This window comes from Zootoca vivipara, chromosome 2, assembly GCF_965207765.1.
Source record: "Zootoca vivipara chromosome 2, rZooViv2.hap1.1, whole genome shotgun sequence".
NCBI classification, from domain to species: Eukaryota; Metazoa; Chordata; class Lepidosauria; order Squamata; family Lacertidae; genus Zootoca; species Zootoca vivipara.
In genome coordinates, this window is record NC_142584.1 from 42,107,211 (window position 1) to 42,133,752 (window position 26,542).

The 26,542-nt window shown below is 43.6% G+C and overlaps 1 protein-coding gene across 1 annotated transcript in view; it reads left to right on the forward strand.

Annotated features, from left to right (window-relative positions):
• Positions 1 to 2,533: 2,533 nt before the first annotated feature.
• The window catches only part of GABRA6 (gamma-aminobutyric acid type A receptor subunit alpha6), a 31,079-nt gene continuing 7,070 nt past the window's right edge, over positions 2,534 to 26,542 (forward strand). Inside the window, exons 1-8 of the mRNA XM_035107994.3 lie at positions 2,534 to 2,571; positions 2,774 to 2,913; positions 3,456 to 3,523; positions 7,322 to 7,542; positions 7,646 to 7,728; positions 13,544 to 13,687; positions 14,449 to 14,601; positions 15,303 to 15,562. Coding sequence (XP_034963885.3) covers positions 2,534 to 2,571; positions 2,774 to 2,913; positions 3,456 to 3,523; positions 7,322 to 7,542; positions 7,646 to 7,728; positions 13,544 to 13,687; positions 14,449 to 14,601; positions 15,303 to 15,562 — 1,107 coding nt within the window. The remainder of the gene's footprint in view (positions 2,572 to 2,773; positions 2,914 to 3,455; positions 3,524 to 7,321; positions 7,543 to 7,645; positions 7,729 to 13,543; positions 13,688 to 14,448; positions 14,602 to 15,302; positions 15,563 to 26,542) is intronic.

Consider the following 26,542-nt stretch of genomic DNA (forward strand, 5'->3'; position numbering starts at 1 on the left):
CAGATGCTTTGGACTACAATTCCCATATTCCTGAACCACTGTTCCTGCTAGCTAGGGATCATGGGAGTTCTAGGCCAAAACATCTGGAGGGCCGCAGTTTGGGGATGCCTGGTTTAAACATTTCAAACATTTAAACATTTCAAAACAACATATAAGTTGCAACGTAACAAACCATTCTTGGGTGCAACTAAACTCTCTGTATGCATCCATCTGTTTGTTTTATTAAAAAAAACATTTTCCCCACTTCTGTGTGACTATAAGAGCACTTTTTGTGCTACATGCATTTCAATATTTCAAATCTCTTTTTGTTTGTTTTCTAATCTAGCAACTATATTGATTTGTGGTTGTGGAAAGGGGTCTCCTTTGGCTGGATGCTTTGCCGAGGTGCTGTTGTGTAAACAGAATGACTGTGAGAGGCTGTGGAGTCTAGGCCTGTGGAGTGTCAGGCACTTGGCCAACTTCCTGGTTTTCCAGTCTTAGGCAGCTGGCACATGTGAAGATGGAGTCAGTCCCCTGGTTCAGTGCTTGGTGTCCCAAGTTGTACTGGCCCGCATATACAGGGATATGTATGGGAGGGGCATCCCAAGCTGAAAGCATCACCCTCTGTTGTTGTTGATGGTGGGTGGGTGGTGATCTTATATCTAAAGGGTTGTAAATAGAACTAGGCACTAGTTTTTAAACCCTCATATTGTGCCTTTCATAAGAAGCTCAAGATCGGGTAGATGGTTTCCCTCCTTCACAACAGCTTTGAGAGGTAGATGAGCTTGGGAGACAGTGACTGGCTCAACATCATCCAGTGAGCTTTATGGCTGAGTTAGGATTTGAACCTGGAGCTCCTCAGTTCCAGTCCCATAGTCTGATCACTACTCCACACTTGGTTGGATGCACAATCAGGTACATTAATGTCCTAATGCAGCGGTGGCCAACTCCCAAGAGACTGATCTACACACAGAGTTAAAAATTGGGAGTGATCTACCCCCTTTTAGGGGGTTCAGGTCAAAGCTGTTGAGGTTTTTTTAATGAAGGGAAGCCCTGTTTATTTGGGTTTAGGTCAAACTTGTTGAGCTTCTTTTAGGAGGGAGGAAGGCTCATTTTTGTTTAGGGCTTCAGGTCATAGTTGTTCAGCTTTTTTAGGGAGGAGGAAAATTTTGGGTGAGCTTTTTTTTGGGTGCCAGTGATCTAGCAGTGATCTACTACAGACATCCAGTGATCTACTGGTAGATCACGATCTACCTGTTGGACGTGCCTGTCCTAATGTATGAAAGACATTGGGATCTTATATGTTTATAGGGAATTAAGTGTTTGGTGTTTTTAAAAAGTACTTATATATTTAAAACAATTGTGTTTATTTGGCACCATTCCATGCATAATTTTATAAACTCTGTCATGTCACCTCTTACTTGCTTTTCCTCTAAACTAAAAAAATCCTGAACACTGCAACCTTTTCTCAACCCCCTTGATCATTTTAGTCGCCCTTTTCTGAACCTTTTCCAACTCGGCAATATCCCAAGGGAGTGTAATATCAGCATCCAAGTAGTAGTTAATTTACGAGCTTTGTTGCCACCGTTTAACCAACTGATTCTTTCCAGAATAACCTTTTTTTTCCCCCACACTCCGGTTTAATTGAAGTGCTTGGATTCCAAACGATTTGCTCCCTTCAGCTTGAAAATCGCCTCACTTCAGTTTCACTGGGTTATGGCAGTGATTCTTACCCTTTAACGTACCGAATAGCAAGTCACGGCAAAGCAGCACAACAGAGAACACGATGACATGATTTTAGGCCCAGGTGGAGGTCAGGCAGAAGAGATTAGATTTTTCTTCCTTCCTTTCAAAAATCGATGTATATGTGTTTGAGAGCATGCCTGCACTATTGAGGGAAATGTTAACAAATTTAGTCAAGGCGTTTAAGGCCTGGTCATAAAGGGCAGAAAAGAGCAAACTGGTCAAATGAAAAAAAAGGTGGGGGGGAGGGTTCTAATGATGCACAGGCTGCATAATAATATCTCTGTGAACCGTAAAAATAATAAAAGCTGAGGCCATTTCCAACATAATCTCTATCAGCAAGATGCCAGTGCTTTTCCAGATTTCCTAACAGGTCCCTGCTAATTCCATGCCAAAACTAGCAGTGGATTTCTTCCTTTTAATCTCCCCTAATGCCTTATTCGATTATTGTCACTGCTCTCCGACCCAGCACCGTCCCTTCATACTGTAATTCCACAACTGAAGCACTCAGATGAGCCTGAACGACGGTGGGGGAATATCAGGGACCGACCACACACACACTCACACAAACACACACAGAGAGGGCGAAGAGGAGCCCCTGGAAGGCGGGGCTGGCAGGGAGAGGGGGGGGAAACCAGCCCAAGTCCATCTGCCCATCCACACTCCTCTAGAGCATTAGGTCTACGGGTATACTACTGGTAGTAAGGAAAACACCGAGTGGGAGGACAAAAACTGAAGAAGGAAGATGGGTCCTACTCAGATTTGCTCCAGTTGACCAGGTTGGCATCCAGGTCTTGGGCAGAGCGCAGGCATGGCTTGGTGGTTTCCTTGGATTTGCTTCACTGCGTGGTAAGTAAAGCAAACTTGGGCGCAGAAGAAGTAGGGGCCAGTCTCGCTCTCCTACATCCTTGGGACAGCAAATGGCCGGGAGGGCTGCTTTGCTGTTGATCCAAAGTGAAGCAACTTTTGGGGGGAGCGTGGGAGTGGGAGTTTGTTTGGGGCAAGAAGGGACCCTGTGGGTGACGGCGGGGCTCTCTGCTTGCCTCTGCAGCCTCCACAAGGTGCTGGCGGACGACCCCGCCGCCGACGAGGGCGACCTCTACTCGGAGAACATCTCCCGGATCCTGGACAAGCTCCTGGACGGCTACGACAACCGGCTGCGACCCGGGTTCGGCGGCAGGGGCAGCCCAGGTCCTTACTTGTTGTCTTGTGCACTTTCCCTCTTTCCCCACGGCGTTTGACCTCTCCCGTTGAGCTGCATTCTGCGAGCCACAGTTGCCTGCAAGGCGGGCTGCGACCCTAAACGTCCCTTCAAGGGAGCCCCATCGGACACCGCGGCGTTGGGGATGTGGGACTTGGATTTCCGAGTATGCGCCGCTGGGGTCGCGCTGCAAGCGGGGGAAAAACCCGGCTTGCTCCTTACCTTGGGGCCGTTGTGGGGTGGGGGCATCTTGGGGGGGGGGAGATTTCATTGAGGCAAGACCACCCCCGTCCACCTCCTTCCCAGGATTGCATCGCCAAGACACCCCTTCTCGAAAGTCCTGTTTGGGCAACTGGGGAAGCCAAACAAAGCCTACTTTTTGCTAACTACGTGCAAACAAGTTGTTTCCTCCCTTGGGGGAGGGGGAGGGGGAAGCACCCTAAGAATAAATGCCACCCATCTCACTGAACTCTCTCCTTCCTCCCCTCGACGGTGCGCACGCAAACTTTCGCCCCCTGGAACCGCTTCTCAGGAGCCGTGACGGAAGTCAAGACAGACATATACGTGACCAGCTTTGGTCCTGTGTCAGATGTGGAAATGGTAAGGACCCCCCCCCCAGCAACTCACCCCCCCCAATCCTAGCTGTGAGAGGAGCCTTGGTGTCAAAGGGGGTCTCTCCCCCTCCCCCTTCTTCCTCTCTGCCTCTCAAGCCCTTCGGCTGCAAGGGAGCTTGCTCTGCCCCTGTTTTCTAGGATTCATTACGGTGGCATCTGAGTGGACTGTCATTAGAGCAGATTACTCGCTTTAATCTTCTTGACAATCTCTGCCTTGCAGGGACCCGGCCGTGCATTTCCCGTTGGGGCTGCACAGAGAAACGGTTTTGCACGACTGCGATGGGCCGGGAGGGCAGTTTTAGCATGCATCTTTTTTCGAGGGGAGGAGAGCTCTCTCTGTGTGTGTGTGTGTTCAAGCACACTTGCAAATCAAATATTTAGTTCATAATGCAAATGTCTGGGTTCACTCCCCCCACTGCTCTCTGGCCTTCCTGGGTGGAAAGCAGGGTTTGTTGGTTAAGAGGGCATCAGAGCTATAAGAAGATTGCCGCCGCTTGCACCACAATGCGGAGAATTATACACAGCGGAGCAGGGGAAGTAAACTTCGCCAAATGCACGTCAGGCAGGGAGTGCTCCTTTTGCTCAGTGAAAGAGCAGATGGCAACAGGCACTCAGTTATGGAACCTGGGGTGGGCACATCAGTATGTTGTGTGTGTGCCCTTGCTGTAAACTTCCTTCCTAGTATTATTAGGATCCCTTATATTCTGGAGTAATGCACACATGACATTTTATTCTAGAATCAATGGAGACCTTGTTTTTTGCATGTACAGTGGTACCTCAGTTTAAGAACAGCCCTGTTTACGAATGATTCAGATTACAAACTACACAAAACCAGAAGTAGTGTCCCGGTTTGTGAACTTTACCTCGGTCTAAGAATGGAATCCGAATGGTGGAAGGGCACTGGCGGCGGGAGGCCTCATTAGGGAAAGTGCTCCTCGGTTTAAGAATGGTTTCGGTTTAAAAACGGACTTCTGGAACGGATTAAGTTCGTAAACTGAGATACCCCTGTAGTTCACACACAGTCTAGATCTGTTGCATATTTTTTGCCCCTGAGAAGCATTATTTGAGAAACTAGTTTTGTCCCAAAAATGGAAGCTCATTGCAGAGAAATTCTGCATTACCAACAGTGTATCCATTTGAAAACCGATATAGGTGGTTCCTGGCAAAGGAGCCACACATACACACTTTCCCAATGACATTGTGGGTGCTTGTATACCAAGATTGCAATCCCTACTTCCTTCTTCATTTACCTGGGGCATGTGCAGGGAGGAAAACACACAGACAACTTAATGATTTTCAAACATGTATTAAGTAACCTCACCCACCCTTGGATGGCAGGATCTAGAATCTAAATTGAAAGCAGCATGTTCAAGACAAGCAAGAACTATTCCGAATTGGGGGTGGGGAAACGTACATTTTTATGCTACAGACTCAGTAGGGTGTATGCATCTAGAATCTCCTTAGAATGTTTTGTTATGTCCGCACAATCAATTATCAACCATCTAAAGGCTGCAATTATGTTTGTGGTTCCCGCGGGCATCATTGAGATTTATTGTTAAGTATATAGGCGAATGGCTGGTTGGTAAAATAAGGTGCTTCCAACCTCAATCCTGGGTTTTGTCTGTCCATTTAACCTACCTCGGATTTTTTAAAAGTTCTTACAAAATGCATAGCAATGCGCTGAGAAGGGAAGTGAAATATGAGGTACAATCTCACAAATATGGACGGCATAAAAGATTGTTAAAAAACAAAAACAAAAACAATAAATAATGCCATGAAAGTTGGTGAGGCTTTTGATGAGCAGGGATATAAGTTATAGGGGAACCACAGAAGTGAAGCTTTCTATAACCACTGTTATAGAAACCACAGGGAACATGGAGTGGTGTATTCAGACCTAATGCTAAACTTTGGTTAAGCGTCATGCAAACAACCTTTGGGCTTGACTGCTCCTCTCACCTCTTCTGGTGTGGCTGTGAAGAGGATATCTTCCAGTTAATGGCATAATTTCCAAACTTCAAACTGTGGTTACTGTTAATTATAGTTTAAAGAAACAAACCAGGATCAGAAACCATGGTTTAAAGTTGGCTTTCAGTAAACCATAGTTAAGACTAAACACAGTTTGCCCAGGTTTGGATGTAACACTAAACTGTGGCTGTACCAGAGGAGAATGGTGTTGATGAGCCCAAGGATTGTTCACATAAGGTTAAATCATACTTGAGTGTTGTGTCTGAAATAAGCTAATGAGTACATCAGTACCTGCTGGGAACTTGCTGTGTAAGCGTTACTGAAATTGAATGGGAAGCAGCCAAAAACTAAGATTCTTATGTACGTGAACTGGGGTTTTGAAGGCAAAATCTTTATGTTTTTTTCCCTTCAGATAATTTTTATTCATTTTATACCACATACAAAAGTCAAAAATATAAAAAATAAAAGACAAAAGACAAAAAAGACAAAGACGAAGAAAAGAAAAAAGAATCCAATATCAAATCTTATTTCTTAACATTACGGACTTCCTCGCATCTCCCTCTTGATTTCATTTTTATAACTAAATCATGCAATTTTCAAATATCATCCATACTTTCTCAAAATCTCTTAATTCTAACATCATACCTTATATCTTAAACGTTAATTCTTAAACATTTATCATTACATAAACCCTTCTCACTTAAATTCAATCTATTACTAAATTATACCCCTTTTACTTCTAAACCCTGATTTTAATAACATTCTAACAACCTAATTCTCTTAACTTTTATTTTACTCCAAAGCCAATATTCCCTACCCAAAAATGTCCATACAATCAATTTCTATATCTTCTATTTACAACCCCACAAAAATCTTTATGATCCAACAGCCCTGGTGTTTCCAAGAGGACAAAAGTTAGGTTATAAATTGCACCGTTACCAGAATAATAAAACACAGTGTTCGGTCCTGATGGCTCCAATCTCCCCTCCAAGTTCGTCATTATATTGGATTTCTATAGGTGTCTGGAGTGTTTGGGTTGGGGGTTGGATAGGGAAGCTTGGTGGGCTGGGTTAAACCCCCTTGCTAGAGGTTTACCACTCCTCATCTACAGTGGCCATGGCACTCTTGATCCTACAACTGCCTGTAGGGGGGAAGGGACCTGGTTCAGGAAGTACTATCAGTGTGAAGAGAGGGGATAGAAGAAGGCAGGAACTGATGTTTGAATAGCACAGCAAGCAGAGGGGCACCATTTGGGCTCTGCTTCAGGTAGCAAATGCCTTGGGCCGGTCAGTGTTGACTGTCTTGTTTATACTTCAAGCCTCCCGAATCTCTTCCTCTTCTTATACATTATTTCAAAAACAAAACTATAAAAATTCACTAAATCTCTTCCCGCCCACTCCCTTGGCTCTCACTCCAGGAAAGCTTTTACCCAACCACAACCCAGTTAAATCCAAACCTCTGCTAAGAAATAAAAAGAAATGTCACCCTAAATCAATACCACATATCTGTTATAAGGCATTAGTTTCAGGAATTACATTCTGTTTTATGAATACATATCAAGATATCTGGTTTTTTTGTGATAGCAAATTATCCATTATTCACTGATTAATTTGGGGCAATTTATTATGAAATAGGATATGTTTTCCTTTCATAGGCTGGCTCCTTTATAAGGAATTACTTAAAGATAATAGGATTAAAGTGATTAAGTAGTGAATGGAGTGTGGTTAACATGTGCATGTAAGCCTTCCTACTAAGTAACCATATATTGTTACTTAGAGAGGCTGGGTCCTGATCTTCAGCTCACTTGTTTTCTCGATAGGAATATACCATGGATGTTTTCTTTCGGCAAATGTGGATTGATGAGAGGTTGAAATTTGGTGGGCCCACTGAAATTCTGAGATTGAACAATTTAATGGTCAGTAAAATATGGACACCAGACACCTTTTTCAGAAATGGGAAGAAGTCAATTGCTCATAATATGACAACTCCAAACAAACTTTTTAGGATAATGCAGAATGGCACCATCCTCTATACCATGAGGTAAGAAGGCACTCTAATGGCATGTAATTTTGTTCTGGCATGTATTCCCCCCTCCCACATCTGCTGGTGATTTAACTCAGCTCCATTCTGCTCTCCTTTGTAGACTTACCATTAATGCTGACTGTCCTATGCGTCTGGTAAACTTCCCTATGGATGGACATGCTTGTCCCCTGAAGTTTGGGAGCTGTAAGTCTGCAAATAGTTCCTATCTTTCAGTAGAAGCAAAGTCTTAGGCAACATAATATACTGCCTCTTGATATACTGTTTCTTAGCACAATCTCTTATGCAAGTATGTTTCTTAAAAATGGGCCCTTCATGAAAGAATTTGCTGTGGTAGGATCTTCTGGGCTAGGCAACTAGGTCGGCTGCTCAAAGCAATGCTTTCTTACAGAGTTCCTGGACTGCGCTTTCCATTGTGCTTTGCTACCTCAGCTGAACATGGCCTTGGTAGTAACTTGTAATGATTGCTGACGTGCTAATACAGTGGTACCTCAGTTTACAAACAGTCCTGTTTACGAACGCCTCCGTTTACGAACGCCGCAGACCCGGAAGTGTTTACATCCGGGTTCCGCGGCATCAGATGCGCAGATGCGATTTGCGCAGCCCGCGCATGCGCAGAAGCGATCTGCACAGCACGTGTGTGCGCTGAAGCGCTCTATCGGCGCTTTGCGCACGCGCAGAAGCGTGCCTTCGGGGAGCGAATGCCTCCGTTTACGAATGCCTCCATGGAATGGATCGCGTTCATAAACCGAGGTCCCACTGTAAAAATAAATAAATAAATAAATAAATAAATAAATAAATAAATAAATAAATAAATAACAGGTAATAGTTTTCAGTGTCTGTGGTTGTAAGTCTGGGGTCCATCAGAATTGACACTGATCCCCACTTTCCTTATTTATTTCTTTAAGAGGCATTTTATATTTAAGGGACAGAGGAGAATGAAATGCTGATTCCAATCTTAAGTTACAACCAGGAGTGCAATTTCAGTCATTGCTGTAAACCTTTTAGAGAAAATCACTTGGTAAAATTTGGCTATCCTCAAGAATGATACCTGCTTGGGTCAGTAGGCTTTACTCTAAGATAAGGACTCATAGGCGGGGAACCTATGTTGTTGTTCAACTCCAACTCCCATCAGCCCCAGCCAGCATAGTCAACGGTAAGGGAAAATGGAGGTGTAGTCCAGCAGCATCTGGGGAATCAAAGATTTCGCACCCTGTGCTAGGTGCCAAGGAAGAAAATGGGCACGCACTCAACCCTTTATTCTTTCCCAGCCAAACTATTTGCCTGGGAGTCTGCTGCACAAGGGCAAGTTAACAGTGGGAGAGAAACTTGGCCATTGTGCACAGAACTTACCTATCAGAGCTTGTGTGAAGCCTTGTAATTGGCAGCTGGGGATGAAAGATGCCATGTTTCAGATCTCAAGTTTTAAAAAGCTGTCTCATGGCATTTGATTTAGGATGTGAAAACAAGTTTCCCTCGCGTCTCGCTTCAGGGTGCTTTGCCTAAGTTGATGGAAAAACAAAGGATCTTTCCTGAATTTAATTCTTAGTTTCACATCTCCCTACCCAGTTCTTTGGCAAGGGAAGTGATATTTGTAGCCCAGTCTAGTAGGGATATGGAAGATCTCACCTGCTGGTGTGGAAGGAGGGAGAGTACCTAAAGACAAGGCTAAAACACATGATGAATGTGGCTTCAAGATGCTCTGTGAAGGATACCATGGCTTGCTTTTTTTCAGCCACAGTTTAAAAAGTACTAGCAACATTTTTGGGTTGGAGAGAAACTTCAGTGACTTCTGCATAATCCTGGATATCATCACTATTGCTTAGTTATCATGCATGATAGGAATAGTTAGGTGGGTGTGTCTTGTTGGAATTGCAGTACTGTATAATACCTCTTGATGTTTCATCTACTTTGAAAATTAGAATGCAGGGGTGGCATTAGCCTGTTGCAACAAAAACGACAGTGTCTTTTGGCACCGACAAATAGATTTATTATGGAGTAAGCTATTGTGGACTAGAACTCATCTTATCAAATGCATAAAATGTTGGTCACAATTGGCAGATAGCTGTCCATTCATCGACCACCCACCCTAGAGAGAAAAATGTATAGAACATAGGCTTGGATCAGTGCTTAGTTAGTTGCTAAGTTGGTCCCACTGAAATTAATGGGACTAACGTGTTGGATTGATTTCAGTGGGTTCTCTGTTCAACCAATTTCATTTGGAACTAATCCACTGGGGCCAGGTGACCATGAAATGCAAGAGGTACAAATGGTGACAGTTCTGTGTAAAGAATAAATTCATGGAAGATAAGCACAGTGACCATATACAACAAAAGTGAGGAGCAGGGAGAGAGAGATGGTTGATAGCTGTGTCCTTTTTGAGTCTCTTCTCCATCCACCAAGACCTAGGTTGTCCTTTCAGCCACTCTGGTATGGTTTCTTAACTCCAGGTTGGTCCTTAATAAAATATATGTCACTCACAATTTGGTCATTGATGAGGGAGCTAAGCTGGTATGCATTACCAAGACCTCTGTGGACTAGCTGGGTGGAATTGGCCTGGTGCAGTTTTATCTACCTGAGTACTTTGGTAAACAGCAGGGCAAGGAGGATGTCGCTGTGGTCCATAAGGATTCTGTCTCCCTCACCAGACTGTTCCACTCCTGCGTAGAATTCAAGGGATTGCATCTAGTGTTGGGACAGAGAGGCAAAATAGGGATGCTGCTGTTGCATCACCCACCCCAACTCAGGAATTCATGGCTACCACAGCAGCCATGGAGCATGTTGCAGTGCATGCCATTGATTTGGTATTTGTGCCAGAACTTAAAGAGGATAGTCTGGAGCAGGGGCTTGTAGTTTCTTTCTTTCTTTCTTTCTTTCTTTCTTTCTTTCTTTCTTTCTTTCTTTCTTTCTTTCTTTCTTTCTTTCTTTCTTTCTTTCTTTCTTTCTTTCCAGTTGTACCTTGGCTGTCAAATGCCTTGGTACTCGTCTGTTTTGGCTCCCAAATACCAAAAATCCGGAAGGAAGTTTTCTGGTTTTCGAACGTTTTTCAGAACTCGAACATCCGACGTGCATTTGCTTGAGTGCAGGAAGCTCCTGCAGCCAATCAGAAGCCGCGCCTTGGTTTTTGAACCGTTTTGGAAGTCGAAAGGACTCCCGGAATGGATAAAGTTCAAGAACCAAGGTTCCTCTGTATCTGTTTTCCACTTAACAACAGTCTAAGTGGTGTACAGGAAAGTTAATCCACTGTCATGGTCAGACCATTCCTTGGTGAGGTTTGGTCTGATGGCATCAGTTCCCCCTGCAGGGATTGGGGACACATGAAGATGGTCCACTCCCAGAGGCTAATGGAATCTGATGGATTCCTGAATCTGAGGGATTTTGTGACAGAGGGGCGGTGATCTTATTGAGCCCTATTGTTGTTGTGGAATGGTGGCAGGTAATCAATGTGATCTCTCCTACGAGCCCTCTCTAGTGGCACAGAGCCCCATCTTCTCCCTTATTTTCAAAGTGGCTTAGGCAATTTGAACAATGGCTGGAATGCAAGTAGAGCAAATCTCAGCAGGAAGATGACACAATGTTTGCTAGAGCATATGATTGTTCCTACGACATGGTGGTAAAGGTGGCAAAGAAGGATCTCTGTTGCATCCTCAGATAGCCATGTGGCAGAGTTGTTCTGTGTTGTATGGGGATTTTTCTTTCTTTCAACTTTGTATTTGCAGTTGTAACAAAAGAAGAAATAAATAATAATAATAATAATAATAATAATAATAATAATAATAATAATAGAAAAATAACAAAAACCATTGCCAGCTGCCATTTAAATTGAAATACTCCACCATAGGGGAATTTTTAAGATTGATCCCTGTTAATATTATTTTTGGAACCCTTAGAAAGCTGCTGTGACAAATTTTTGAGGTACCTTGAGAATAAAATTGATTGTCCATAGGCTGAAATACACACCAACATTGAGACAGGTTCCCGATAAAATGGAGACTTGGTTGGTGGCTGGTTCCCAGGTCCAGGAACTGGGCAAGTTACCTGTTTTGCACAGAGCTGCACTTCCTCTGAAGGAACAAATACATATTCCAGGGGATGTTCTGAGATCCATCACTGTCATTGGAGGCACAAGTGGTCTCCATGGAGAGAAACACATTTTGCTGGCATTGGCTGGTAAGGCAACTGTGGCTTTTCCTGGACAGGGGATAGTCTTGCCAAATTGATCCATGTACTGGTAACCTCAAGACTGGATTAATGTAATATGCCAGGCTGCCTTTGAAGTTACTTCGGAACAGCCATGGCAAGGATGGCCACCATGATCATATTGCACCAGTCTTGAAAGAGCTCCACAGATGTTTTTCTCATGCTACTGAGCAAAGTTCAAGCTGCTTGCACTGACTGAAGATGAATAGTCTTCACTCTATAGACCTGCCTGTGAATTAAGATCTATGGAGGAAGCTCACTAAACCATTTCTAGACTCCACTCCCTCCCTGGTTGGTGCTGATTCTGCGGATTTTTTGGCATCAGCTAAATGCCTACTTTTTTGCGTTGCTATTTTACATTGCTGGTTGCGTGCTAATTTGGATATCTCCCTGCCTGTTTTTGTTTAAACGTGTACGTGATTTTAATGTCAATGCGATGGTAATGGGATTGCTCTGCTAATGAAAAGCGGGTAAGAGAAATATTATAAATAAATAAAACCGTGATGGGGGAATAATATTGCTGTTGTGACTGGCTGCTGTGCTAATCTGGTGCACGTTTAAATTTTATGCTGTGCCAGGAAGGGGAACCCTTTTCAGCCTGAGGACTGCGTACTGCATTCTGGGCAAGCTGCCAGCAGCAGTGAGGCCAGCGGCAGAAGTGGGCAGAGCAATTAATGTAGATTTTACCTTTGTAGAATAGGCTAGTTTCTACACCCACTCACATACCTTCGGGCATCTCCCACCCAGGCAAACAAGAGGCAGTAACTGAGTTCATGAGCAGATTTCAGCCTGGCAAAAACAGTGTGGTGTAGTGGTTAAGAGTGGTGGACTCGTAATCTGGTGAACCGGGTTCGCTTCCCCGCTCCTCCACATACAGCTGCTGGGTGACCTTGGGCTAGTCACACTTCTCTGAAGTCTCTCAGCCTCACTCACCTCACAGAATGTTTGTTGTTGGGGAGGAAGGGGAAAGGAGAATGTTAGCCGCTTTGAGACTCCTTCGGGTAGTGATAAAGCAGGATATCAAATCCAACTCCTCCTCCTCCTCCTCCTCCTCCTCCTCCTCCTCCTCCTCCTCCTCCTCCTCCTCCTCCTCCTCCTCCTCCTCCTCCTTCTTCTTCTTCTTCTTCTTCTTCTTCTTCTTCTTCTTCTTCTTCTTCTTCTTCTTCTTCTTCTTCTTCTTCTGGTGCAAAGCAGGGTAAGTGAGAGATGTGACCTGGGGGAGGGGTTGTGGCCTGGGCAGAGTTCCAGAAGCCAGACAGAGAGGCTTGGAGAACTGCATTGTGCCCTGGGCCTGCATTGTACCTCTTGCATTTCACAGCTATTAGGACCTCCTGTCCACAAGTGTGAAAGTGGCACGGAAACTAAAGAGTCGTGCCAGAGAAGCAGAAAACGTTGGTCGCCTTGTTGGTTTTTCCTTCAGCAAATGGAAGACGTGGTGTCCATTTCTCCCATACATCTCTAGACTGTGAGATAAGCCTGAAGCAAACCCCTGAGTCTCTTTAACCAGGAGAGTTTGCAACATCTCTCCTTGCATTTTCAATACTCAGACCGTCTAGCCCAGACAGGGAGCCTGCAGAAGCCCAAGTATTCTCTGGCCATTCTGAACTAGAGCATGTGATGGTTCTATAACAGCAGCGGTAACAGTGCATAGAACATAGATCACACCACATTGTGTGCTTCATCAGCAGCATCTACCAAAGAAGAGATTTGCTGCTTATTTTGGCACTAGGAGTTAAGTATAATTAACACATGACAACCCTCCTCCTCTTTCTCTCTTTCTCTCTCTCCCTGCCTGACTCAGATGCCTATCCTAAAAGTGAGATTATTTACACCTGGAAAAAAGGACCATTATATTCGGTGGAAATTCCACAAGAATCTTCCAGTCTTCTCCAGTATGATCTTATAGGGCAAACAGTCTCTAGTGAAACGATAAAATCCAATACAGGTAAGATCACATCTGCATGCAGAGCGCCAACATTAGAAAATGACCACTGAGATTTTCAACATGGCACTTTTTACACGCTCACAGTGTGACTTGTGTATGTGTCCAATGGCATACTTGCTCCAACTGCTAGTCCTTTGGAGAGTAAATGATAATGAATCTATTGGTGGGAGTTCTGATCGCTCCTCCCAGTTCCAGGCCAGATCTCTTTGCTGCCATCCAGAGGGCGGTTATAGGCTGAGGTGCAAAGGCAAGGAAGCTGGTGTGTTATGGGGCTCTGAATCTACACTTTGCCTCGAAGCTTCCTAGGCAAAACTAGCTAAAAATACCATTTTATTCGCAAGGTTTATATACAGCAGGAACACTTGGGAAATACAGGATGTTGTCCTGGGTGTAAAATTCAGCTTCCTGTGCTCTCTTTCATTACTCCCCCCCCCAATTTTTTTTTTTGTTTAGGCCATATGGTTGTGAAGTTATGCCTGGAAGTTTGTGGGGCAATGTCTGTTGAAATCTAAGAAGCCCAGCATTTCAAAGGGATGTGGACAAGGCCTCCCTAATATAATTAAAACCTGAATTAATTGAAAAATGGGGGTGGGGGATGCCAAAGGGTAGAATATGTTGCAAACACAGCTTTTCCTGATAACAGAATTGTTATTTTTTTTAATGATGAGTACACACAGTCCTCCCTATGTGTTTATTTAAGACATTCCAAGATTCTCTAATACATGGACAAAGATAATGCTGATATACTTGTTTCCTAACAGGTGAATACGTAATAATGACTGTTTATTTCCACTTACAAAGGAAGATGGGCTACTTCATGATTCAGATATATACTCCCTGCATCATGACAGTCATCCTCTCTCAGGTGTCTTTCTGGATTAATAAGGAGTCTGTTCCAGCTAGGACAGTTTTTGGTATGCTGGTGTTATCATATCTGCCCCAAACCACTCTGCATCATTCCATTTATCCACCATTTTTCATTGCTTTGTGTGTTTCTCACAGGCGAGTACTCACTTCAGGTACTCTATTTCCATCTGCAAAGGAAAATAGGCTACTATCTCATTCAGACATACATCCCATGCATCATGACTGTAATCCTGTCCCAAGTTGTGTTTTGGATCAACAAAGAAGCTATCCCAGCAAGAACCGTGGCTGGTATTCACGCTTTCTTCTCATGACCTTCATTTGTTCGTTGCTTCGTTCGTTCAGGGTATTGTACTGCGATAGAGATTAGCATTGTTTTTAATTAACGAATGTGACAGAGGAAAATTATGCGCTGAGGATTAACCTGGGGGTAAGTGCCACTGAATCTTCTGTGTAGTCATGGATCTCTTGCTAAACTCTTGCTGGGGAGATGGTTTTCTAATGAATATCCATAGGATCACATTGTAAGCCTGTAGCTCTGCAGCTCTAGGAATTGAGTGCCACTGAACGCTTCTCTGCTCCTGCCAGTGGAAATGAATAGGACTTGCTGTGGCTTCTAGCTCAGGCTGTAAATCTGTTTATTGGCTACATAGCAGTTACACAAAGAGAAGTTGGTGTGTGCGGAGATTGGAAGCCTGAAAAAGGATACATGCAGAGGCCTAACAGCTTCCTTGTCACCCTTATTTTGCAGGGATCACCACTGTCCTCACAATGACTACGTTGAGCATCAGCGCCCGCCACTCTTTGCCCAAGGTGTCTTATGCTACTGCCATGGATTGGTTCATTGCTGTGTGCTTTGCCTTTGTCTTCTCTGCACTTATCGAGTTTGCAGCTGTCAACTACTTTACCAATCTCCAGACTCAGAGAGCAATGAAGAAGGCAGCCAGGGCAGCCGCACTAGCAGCCGCGCTCTCAGCAGCTACCGCACCGGCGGAGGACGAGATAGTCTCGGTAATTGCTCACATTTCTGATAATAAGCATCGTATAGGAAGAGACAGCCAAAGTAGTGAATGCCAAACAATTGAACAATATTAAAGTGATCTTAGTCTGGGAGAGATTGCATAACCAAATCGTATCATCAATGCAGGAGCGCAGTAAGTTGTTTCCCCAAACTTTTAAAAGTGAAAGCGCAGGGATTATATTGTGTGTGTGTGTGTGTGCGCACGCACATGCATGTGTGCATTTATATGTATGACTGTATTCCATATCCATTTTACCAGAATATTAATTTTCAGCCTATCCAGCTTGCACGGCAGGAAATATTGCCAGGTAAATTTCTCCAGCGCTTTCTGTGTCACTGGCATGGAAAGCAACACAGTATACCCTTCAAGGGGATATGCACAGGCCACATATTCTTGTATCAGTTTGTAACTGGCATTCTTTAAGTGGGTCACTGGGGGGGGGGAAGAGAAAGGGGGATTAGACTTTACAGAAACTTGGCATCTTCCCTTATGCTTGGCTGTCTTGGACACAGCCCAGCAAAAGTTATGGAATGGCTGGAATCTCACAGTGCCCAACTCACATGAGATATTAAAGGGCTTTACTTCACAGAAGGAAAATCTGATGCGCTGGTAATTTCAAACATCTTGCATTTCCATCATGATAGAAATGCAATTTAAGAACTGTTTGGCAGATGCAGCAGTGAGAGAGACCCTTCTGGGCAAAGTCCCACTCCTCTCTTTGATTTCTCAATGCCCTCATGGTTCAGAGATTCTCTAGATGGCCCCAAGATACTTCTTAACTTCCTTCCCTGTCTCCTGAACCTCTATGCAGAGTCACAAGGACAGAGCCATCTCCTCTGCCCTGTTTCCTCCACATGGAACTGGTACAGGAAGAAGAGCGAGAAAGTCTGCAGTCGACTTCACTGAACAGGGAGCCCACAGTGTAGGGATGGTGAACTGATGGGACCCTGAGTTGAAAAATACCTGGAGGGCCACAGGTTCCCTGCCCTACAGTGGTAGCATGAGAAATTCTTGCCACAGAGATGGAAAGGACAATAGCGCAATGGTAAAATATATGCTAGCTATGCAGAAAGTCCTTTGTTTAATCTTTGGCATCTTTCAATAGGGCTGGGAAAGTCCTACAGACAACAATGAGCTAGATCAGGGATGGGGGGGACAGCTTATTTATTTATTTATTCCATTTGTAGACCACTCTTCACAACCCTGAGTGCAGGTAGTCCTTCCAAATGGCCCATGAGGCCATTTCTTGCAAGCCAAACCCACCTATCCCTGAGGTGACACCATCTGACGTTACCTGTAAACAGGGGCGGAACAAGGTGGGGGCGGTGAGGGCGGACCGCCCCGGGTGTCATCAGAGGAGGCATGCAGGAGGCAGGTGTGCAAACAGCGGCGGGTGGAGGGAAGGAGAGAAGCAGAAGCTCCCTCAACTCAGGACCCAAACCCTGCAACCCCCCCCCAAAAGCCAACCCTCCCCTTAAAAAAGCTCAACAACTCCTGGCAATGACAATGGGTAGATCACAGCTAGTCTTTTTATACTGTGAGTAGATCGCAGTCTCTTGGGAGTCCAACTAGATTTCAATGTGGGATGGGGGGGGGTGACAAGAAATTTTCCACACCTGGTACCACCTGACCTTGCTACGCCACTGCCTGTCAATCATTCATGCTGATATAAGTGCTTTCTGTGCCACAGCACATTTCCATGCCTTACTGCAGCACCTCCGGTTGATTGTGGCTTCAGTTGTCACTTGTCTCAGTGGCCTGGCTTAGTATAGCTGATTTCTGTGTTCATACTAGATCAGGCCCCAGGAAGTTGGAAGATGGCATACATAACCTGTTACGGGTTTCCCCCTTATTTATTTCCTTGGGTAACTTCCCTTAAAGTGGGTTGCTGTGGTAAAGTAAACACAAGGGCTGTTTTACCACATATTGAATTCCATATGGGTTTATGATGCTACGTACTATATGCTATGGTCTTTAAATGCCCTGAAAAACATCTGTTGAATTTTATGCAGGTGCCTAAGGTACAGGAGCTCTACCAGGAAAGGGAGAAATGCTCTTTAATAAACTTGTCCTTCCTGTTCCATTAACGCCTGCATGACAGGCAAGCAACTGAGGAGCTGAAGTTTTCCCTGTCATTAAAGGTTCTGTTGTTGAAAATTTACTGGTTGTACAGCTGTTCAAAGTACAGGAACCCTGAAAGAAAAGAAAAAAAGTCTTCAATGCTCTGAAAACTTTTGGAGTCCACATTATGGAGTTGACAGCATAATTCAAATCGTGCTTACATAGAAGTCCTACTGTGCAGTTATGGTAAATATGCCATAGGAATGTAGCTGCAATCAGGGTTTACGAGAGGTGCCAACCTTTGGGTGGGCAGATAAGCTCTGCCCTATGTAATAGAACACAAGACACAGCACATGCACACCATTTGAATGGCAGTGCTCATCAACTTTGTTCCCCACCCCCCGTCCCTTCAAATATTTTGTTGGGGAGCAGATGGACCTTGGCCCTCAGGAGTTGGCTCCTATGGGGTTACAGAAAAGTAAAGAGGCAGACTTCTGCCAGCTTGATTGTGGGTTATGAGGATACCCCTCCAATTAGGGCACCCGGAGATACCATTAAAATATCAAACTTGAGTGATACTGAAGTTTACACCCTTTCCTAGAACACACACTCAAGACCACTGAATGCAACCTTTAGAATCCATCTCATTATTTTGTACTCATAACTTGCCTTCATGTCTTTGAATTCTGCTTGCTTTTGGCGAATGACATGAGACACCCTCTTCCAGTTATGCTATGCTTTCATAGCAGAATTTAGGGTTTTCTCGGATATGTGATATTGGACCATTTGCTCTCTCTTTCAGTATGGAACATGATCCAAGTTCAGTTTGCCACTGAACTGTTGGGCGGGCAGGGGCAGGGGACCCTTAATAATAGCCAGATGCATACGGACAGGTTAAGTGAAGGAAGGGGAAAACCCTCCACTCCTTCAGATATTAGAACACCCCTAAATAAGGTGCCGCTCTTTGGCTAACCCAGGCTTTGGTGCTTTAAGAGCTACTGCTAGTGGGTTGGAGCGTGACTACAGAAATGAATTCCACCCAAGAGGAGTCATGATACTTGGAATGGGATAGTGCTGAGGGTATATATCCTACTCCCTACCCCAGTTGCTTTCCCTCTTCATTTCTACTCCTGCTTTGTAGTCCTGCATGCCAGTTATTCACTGTATAGGCTGCTGAAGTGTAGGAGGTCAGCCATGTGCTTGATGATCAAGCTGTGTAGGTTTTTACTAACGCTGATATTGTTGTTTAGTCATATCTGCTTGCGGTGGAGAAGGGAGGTGGGTTTAGATTGCACCTTGTGTTCATCTCTTTTATGGACAAAACATTCCATTTCTTTATGGATGCAGAAAACCAGAAGCAGGGGACATTTCCTCCACACTCACTGCATCACTGTGTTGAGGTGGGAAGAAAAGCTTTACCTGAGTCTCTGCTTGTTAAATGGCAATTTTAAAGAACACAAAAAGCAAAGGAAGTTGAACTCTGGTCAGTGCACCACACTCAGGGGGCAGGTTTTTTCCACTGATTTCTGCAATCAGCACATTCCATTGATAAGGCTTTTCCCTGGACTGTGGCTTTCCTGCATGTTTGAATGCTTCACCATCAAAATCTCCCTCACCTGCTTTTGGAAAAATAGCATGTTAGTACAAAAGTTAGGCTAAATATTGCTCCCTAGCATGCTGTTTTCCTATGCACATGTTTTGGAGTTGGTTGCAAGGTGGGGAATATAGTACATGCTTGTATGTTATTATTACTGTTATGGACCCTAGCATGTGCTTTTTTGTACATATTACCGAAGAACTCCATTGCCAAAGTGCAGATTTTGAAAGGTGGCTGTGTTTTGGTTTGTGAACTTTCTAGATTCGCCTTTAAATGCAAACTAAATCAAATCTCTCTCCCATCCCTACATGTGATATAACAATGTTGGATTTAGGATGGGATCAAGAGGGACAGAAACCCTACTCAGGCATTTGTTCCTCTTCATATAGATATGGAAGGGGGGATGAGCACTTTTACTCAACCGGTTCCATTGCATTTCTGTTCACCCTCCATGAGTTGGAGGGTGATGGTCCATAGCAGGGAGCTTGCTCAACTCCTGCAGACTCCCTGATACACAGTGCTGATGGCCATCCTCCTACTGTGAATGGCTGGGAATGTGCCAAAGAGCACAGGACATGAGCTCTCATCCCTGTTCCTACAGTCGTACCTTGGATCCTGAACGCCTCGCGAGTCGAATGTTTTGACTCCCGAAAGCCTCAAACCTGGAAGTGAGTGTTCCAGTTTGTGAATGTTCTGTGGAACCCAAATGTCCAACACAACTTCCACAGCTTCCAATTGGCTGCAGGAGCTTCCTGCAGCTAATCGGAAGCTGGGCTTTGATTTCTGAATGTTTTTGGAAGTCGAACGGACTTCCCGAATAGATTCCACTCTACCTCCTAGGTACCACTGTAGTAACAACTGGTTGGTGAGGCTTAGGGAGATAGCAGGATGCCACAGTTTCTTGAAGGGGCTGTTATTGCCATTGGGAGTGCTCAAAGAAGAGGGAAAGCTGGCATTTTGCTTATAGATATGCCTATGTATTTTAAACACACACATGTGCAAGCTTTAATTTAGATTGCCTTTTGGTAACCACATAACCCCTCTCCCCAAGTTCAAGATCAGCTCAAGGAGCAGAGATAAAGCCTGCCTGCCATCCGGCTGAAGCTGGTTCCAGCTCTGTTGCCAGCTGACGATAGCTGACAGTGCCTGTAGTTGACAGGCCCCAGTTCACGCCTAAGGCAGCCCCTTAATGCTTGCATTTTTCATTGCAATGCCTTATAGACACTTGTAAGAATAAGCGCACATAATAGGCTTGCTAGCGTTCAGAAAATGCTATATAGCTTTTAAAAAATGTCATGACATTTGAGAAGGGCTCGGTAGAAATGACTGAAATATCATTTGATTTGTCGGTATCATATTGCTTATTAGGTACACAGTGCAAGAGCAAAATAAGGTTTACAAAAGCAACATGATTCAATGCCAGACAACAGGAGCGGATGGCCATTTTAATGACTAGGGCTGGATCCTGCACACATTTATCTGGGAGTGAGACATGCTGGACTCTGTTTCTGAATTTGTAGGCACACAAATGGAGTGCAATTTAATAGCACTAGCGTTATTCATGTGCCACTTTTCAGAACCGAAGCTCTCCATGAAATGGAGAGTTGAATGGAGTATCCTGGATAAGGGAATGGCTGGCTGGCTAGAACACATAAGCAGGAACATTTCAAATCGGAACATTTTTATGTGTTTTTATGTAGAAAAACAATGACCAACATGCAGAAGGGTATTGGAGCCTCCATGTGTGATGGTGGTGATTGGCAAAATATTTGGTTGGGCCCCCAACCAAATCTTCTAAAAGGGTATCGAGTAATATCAATTCCTTTGATGCATAATGCTGCAAGTCAAGTACAGCAAGGTCTATTTATGGGAGTTATTTTAATTTTGTACCCCACTTTTGAAGCTCAGGTAGCTTCCATCGTGGCTGTCCCGTTATCCAGAAGCACCACTGTCACAACCCCCATATTCACTTCATATGGACTAAAAGTTTTGGCATCAAGAGCAGTGAATTACAAAAGGAGTGGTGGAACTATATATATATATATATATATATATATATATATATATATATACCCTGTTTGGAGGGATCTTTTAAAAAACAAAAACAAACAAGCAAATATTCATTCTTGCACAATAGATATTTCTGCTTACAATCCGATTTTGATCTGAGCTATGTGCTATGGTTGTAGGAGACTATATTAAAATAGAACAACTGCCCCATTTACTCGGGCTTTAGAGATGCAATGCTGCAAATTATACCCAACTCTATAATCAATCCTGAAGATAGAGTAAAATTTTTGTTAGTTGATGCAAACCCACGTATTACCCATGCGGTAGCGGTTTTTGTGATGAAGGCCATGAAAGCCAGGGAAAGATTTATGGATGACAATGTAAAGACCCCTTCATCATCTGTTTAACTCGTTGCTTGTCTTCCTTCTCTTCCTGTTTTGTGGGATGAAGGTTTTGTTGGGATAGCATGCAATGAATTTTAATATTTCTAATTATTTTTCTTAATCATTTAATATTTTTAATTATTGTTGTGTTGTTATTTGTGTACAGGCATGGTCCTCACAATAAACGGATTTGTTGTTGTTGATAAAAAATAGAACAACTGTGAGAGTAAAGAACATTGAAAGAATATTTCAATTCCTCTTAGAATTGCTGTACACATTTCACAGTAATACTGGGAGCAGGCAGTATACTACATTTAAATTGCTGGATTTGTCCTGTATTTACATTCTCTGTATATATACACATAACAACTAAAACAAGGAACCCAACCCCAGAAAGTGATGCATCAGGTTGACTAGTGTCTGTGCAAATCTTGATCTGTTGCTTCCATGAGACTGCAGTGACATCAAGAGATAATGCATCTTTAAATGGCGCATGGAAAAGCTTTTTATCTGCCCAGATTGTATATATCTCCTGCTGCTAGTGTTACTGACATTAATAGCATCAAGAGACCAAATTGCAGAAGTTTCTTTCCCCAATATAGAAGCAGATAATGGGTAAGAGGGAGAGAGAGAAATGAATGTAGGTTGTCCTTTAATTAATTTAGACTGGAGATTTGAATAGAATTCTGGAACAGGCCTGGATAAGAAGATCAACACTTGTTTTAAAATTTAGCAGTGTTGTGGGTTATTAATGTTGCAATAATAACAATAATATCATTTAAGTGATTGCCTCTCATATTATCAGTCAGTCTTTTATGCTGGTATGGTTTATTGTTGGGTTGACTCTTGATGGAGAGACTTTCCATGTGATAGGACTGGCCCACCTATTGAGAGGCTTTCTCTTTTACCACAGTTGTAATCTCTAAGTGTGGCTGTCACAATGTGGGAAGTGCTGCTCAGATATTTGGTAAAGGGAGATCCTCCCCTTTTATCCCTTTCTAAGAGCTGTTTCAATGCACTTGTTCGCCAATAGACTGAGTGCACACAAGGAGACCACACTTTTTCATGGAACACGCAATTAAGTTATATCTTCAACATAATTCAAGATATAAACTCAGTTCTTCTAAGATGCTCTTGATTGGCAGCAATCATAATAGTATGAGACCTGAGATCATTGTGGAGGAATAATCTATCAATGATTATTAGCTACACCACCTAAAATAATAATAAAAGGGATTCCTGTATATCTCTGATTACTAAATAATGGAGACCAAGAAGGATATTACCCACCATCCATTGTTTGTGAGCTTTCAGACTGCTTGATTAGATTGTGTTCTTGTAATGATATCAATTTCACACAGAACTCATGCTGTTTAATGGTAATATTGTCACTTGCAGCAATTTCTGTTTAACCGAATATGGGTAATATCAGCTTTCGCTATCCATGTACTTGCAGTTGTAACAATTGCTGGAGCACAAAGACCTCTGGTCCTATCATCCTGGAAACCCCAGCCAGGGCTATCATCGCGCATTGTTCAATGTCAGTGACGTCTTGTGATATTATACTTCCTGAGGCGGTGCAGCAAATAGCAGCCTCCAAATCGGCCAAAATGCATAGTAACCCAGGCCAGCCAGTCACTTATTTTCTGTTTCTCTTTATTAAATTTGTTTGTCGCTTTCCACAAACAAGACTGCTCCAAAGCAACTTACAGCATAAAATGCGTAAAAAATGTATAAAACAGTACAATACCTAAATGATTTTAAAAGGACAAATGCTATTCACCTGACTAAAAGAGGAACACTAAAAAGGTGAGAAAACAACTCACTACCTTCCCAACCAACCACCAAAGGTAGGAGAATGGAGATAGACTTCAAGGGCCTGAGAGCTGGAAGCTCCATTTCATATTATGCCATCAAACTAGGCATTCCATTTTTAAAACTGTGAAGCTGATCTGATCAGTCACATGAACCAAAGGAGAGGATTTGCTGTTTCACTTATGAAGAGAGATTTAGTGAAATATAAGAAGTTTCTCGGGACACAGGTGGCGCTGTGGGTTAAACCACAGAGCCTAGGGCTTGCCGATCAGAAGGTCGGTGGTTTGAATCCCTGCGACGGGGTGAGCTCCAATTGCTCAGTCCCAGCACCTGCCAACCTAGCAGTTCGAAAGCACGTCAAAGTGTAAGTAGATAAATAGGGACCGCTACAGCGGGAAGGTAAACGGCATTTCCGTGTGCTGCTCTGGTTTGCCAGAAGCGGCTTTGTCATGCTGGCCACATGACCTGGAAGCTGTACGCCGGCTCCCTCTGCCAATAATGCGAGATGAGCGCCGCAACCCCAGAGTCGGTCACGACTGGACCTAATGGTCAGGGGTCCCTTTACCTTTACCTTTAGGAAGTTTCTTAGTATCATAGAATTGGTAGGTAGGGGGCCCAGTCCAACCCCCTGCAATGCAGGAATCTTTTAGCCAACATGGGGCTTGAACCCACAACCCTAAGATTAAGAGTCTCATGCTCTACTGACTGAGTTATCCTGGACAGTAGGAGTAGCTGAGAGTGAACAGGTAGCTTGTAGACACTGGAGATAAACTGCAGATACATTTTGATCCCAAACTGAGGTCCGGCATCGCAATTGGAACAGGAAGCTGTTCTTTCCGTAAACTAGTTAAATGGATTAGGAGGTGGGAATTGTATTTTTTTTTCATTATTCTTTTAAGAAGAACTGCAAGAATGGGAACTCTATTGGCAATCTATGACAATTATGCCAAAAGGCTCTTCTAGTGGTATATCCGCTTGTTAAATGTGAAGCATGCATATTGAGCAAAGGTAATAATCTGATTTTTCCCCACAATAGCATTACAACACCAAACACCTATATCCTGAATCTAATACATTACAGAGGAAATAAGAGAGGTCCATTTCCTGACTGCCAATTTGATGTTATTGTAATTGATTTCTATTAACTTTACTGGAGATGCCACTAAGGCACATAATTCGCAAATATATGGAAAGTAGAAATAAAAACTATATTGATGTCTTGGTGTAAACTTTTAATGGCATCATCTAGGAACATAGAGAAGTATTCATTTTATGGGACTGCCTGACTACAAGTTGCACTGATAGCAGGAATCAAATATCCATGGCAGAAAGCGGACACAATTTGGTGATATTTTACTATGAATACCCCTTGAAAGTATTCCACAGAAATATAGAATGGTAGGTATAAATTGCCTCTTTAAAGTACATTTAAATAATGCCATCAAAATAAGTCAGTACAAGTGTTAGCAAAATGCAATGCAATGAAGTATAGTACAGTAGTTGAATTTTAAGACCTCAAGCCCCCGTCTGCACTTAGACATGTCTAAGAAATGTGCTCAAATTTATTGCCCTCTTGGGGAAAATATTAGCATATTAAGAAGAAATAGAAAATCTCACAGAAATTCAAGTTGAGAACACTTAACAGCTAAAACCAACAGTAACACCCCAGCTTAACTGTCATGGATGGAAGTAAGGGTCACTATTTATATAATATATGAATTGACCCAGTGTCCATGAGATTTCCTTTCATCCAATAGAAATAATTCCCACTAAGAAACCATCTGTAGTTGCTGTTATGGCATGGGCAGTGTTTGCAATAGAAGTGGATATCCATTCTGAATTTTTGCTGGAACGTGAAAGTCTAAAGCTTTCCTGCTTATCCTGCCATTATTGATCCTCCTCCCCTCCCCTCTCCATCATAAGTAGAACTGGAAGAAGGCCCAAGAAAAGCTGGAATCCTGGGCCTACCTGTGTGTGACACGGTGCTGTGATTAGCATGCGGTGTAACTCTGTTCATGGGCAGAAGGGACAAGGATTCTAATAAGGCAGGGCGCAGCGCTTTCATTCCTTTTGTAAAGCAAAGGCACCTCAAGCCAAATCTGAAAGTGACTGTGACTGAAAGCAGTGGCTCAAAGACTCCATTTATAGAGCAGGATTATTATGATGATTAGTGCAAGTGGACATGGATAACCCTCTTTCTGCTTCTGTGACACATCTGTGGATGATCTCCCTTTAAATCTGTCTTCGGCTTGCTGTGTAGGAGGGAAAATAGAAAATCAGACATCTGTGTTCCTGATAGGCAGAGCCCCATCGTATATACATGTAGACTTTAGAACCATCTGCAAAGCATTTCCCCTGCCAGTTATTTGGGTTAATGTGAGTGGTGAAGGAATGACGATTCAAGAAATGGACATTTTAGAACGGGGAGGTAGGGGGGCGGGGAAGGGGGAGCGGCTGAGTTTGTTCGGTCTACAGTAAAGTAGGTCACTAGAAGATCTCTTTCTGAAAATCAAATATGATGGGAGAACACCCAATTATCCCCATCACTGGGGATCCTGTGCATATATCCAAATGTTGTATTTTCATTCCATTTCTGAAAGAGGCCTCTATTAGGAGGGGCTGCCAGTTGCTATTGAAATGGGAACTCTCTCATAATCTGGTGAATCGGGTTCACAGCTGCTGGGTGACCTTGGGCTAGTCACACTTCTTTGAGTCTCTCAGCCCCACTCACCTCACAGAGTGTTTGTTGTGGGGGAGGAAGGGAAAGGAGAATGTTAGTCGCTTTGAGACTCCTTCGGGTAGTGATAAAGCGGGATATCAAATCCAAACTCTCCTCCTCCTCCTCCTCCTCCTCCTCCTCCTCCTCCTCCTCCTCCTCCTCCTCCTCTTCTTCTTCTTCTTCTTCTTCTTCTTCTTCTTCTTCTTCTTCTTCTTCTTCTTCTTCTTTTTCTTCTTCTTCGTCCTCCTCCTCCTCCTCCTCCTCCCCCCCCCCCGCTTAGCTTTTTGGGAGTTTGTCTCAGGAGAGCTGGGATATGAAAATATCATTGTGTTCAGGGGACGGAGGAGCCGTGGGAGGAGGAGCGGTGTGCTGGCCCTGTTGGCA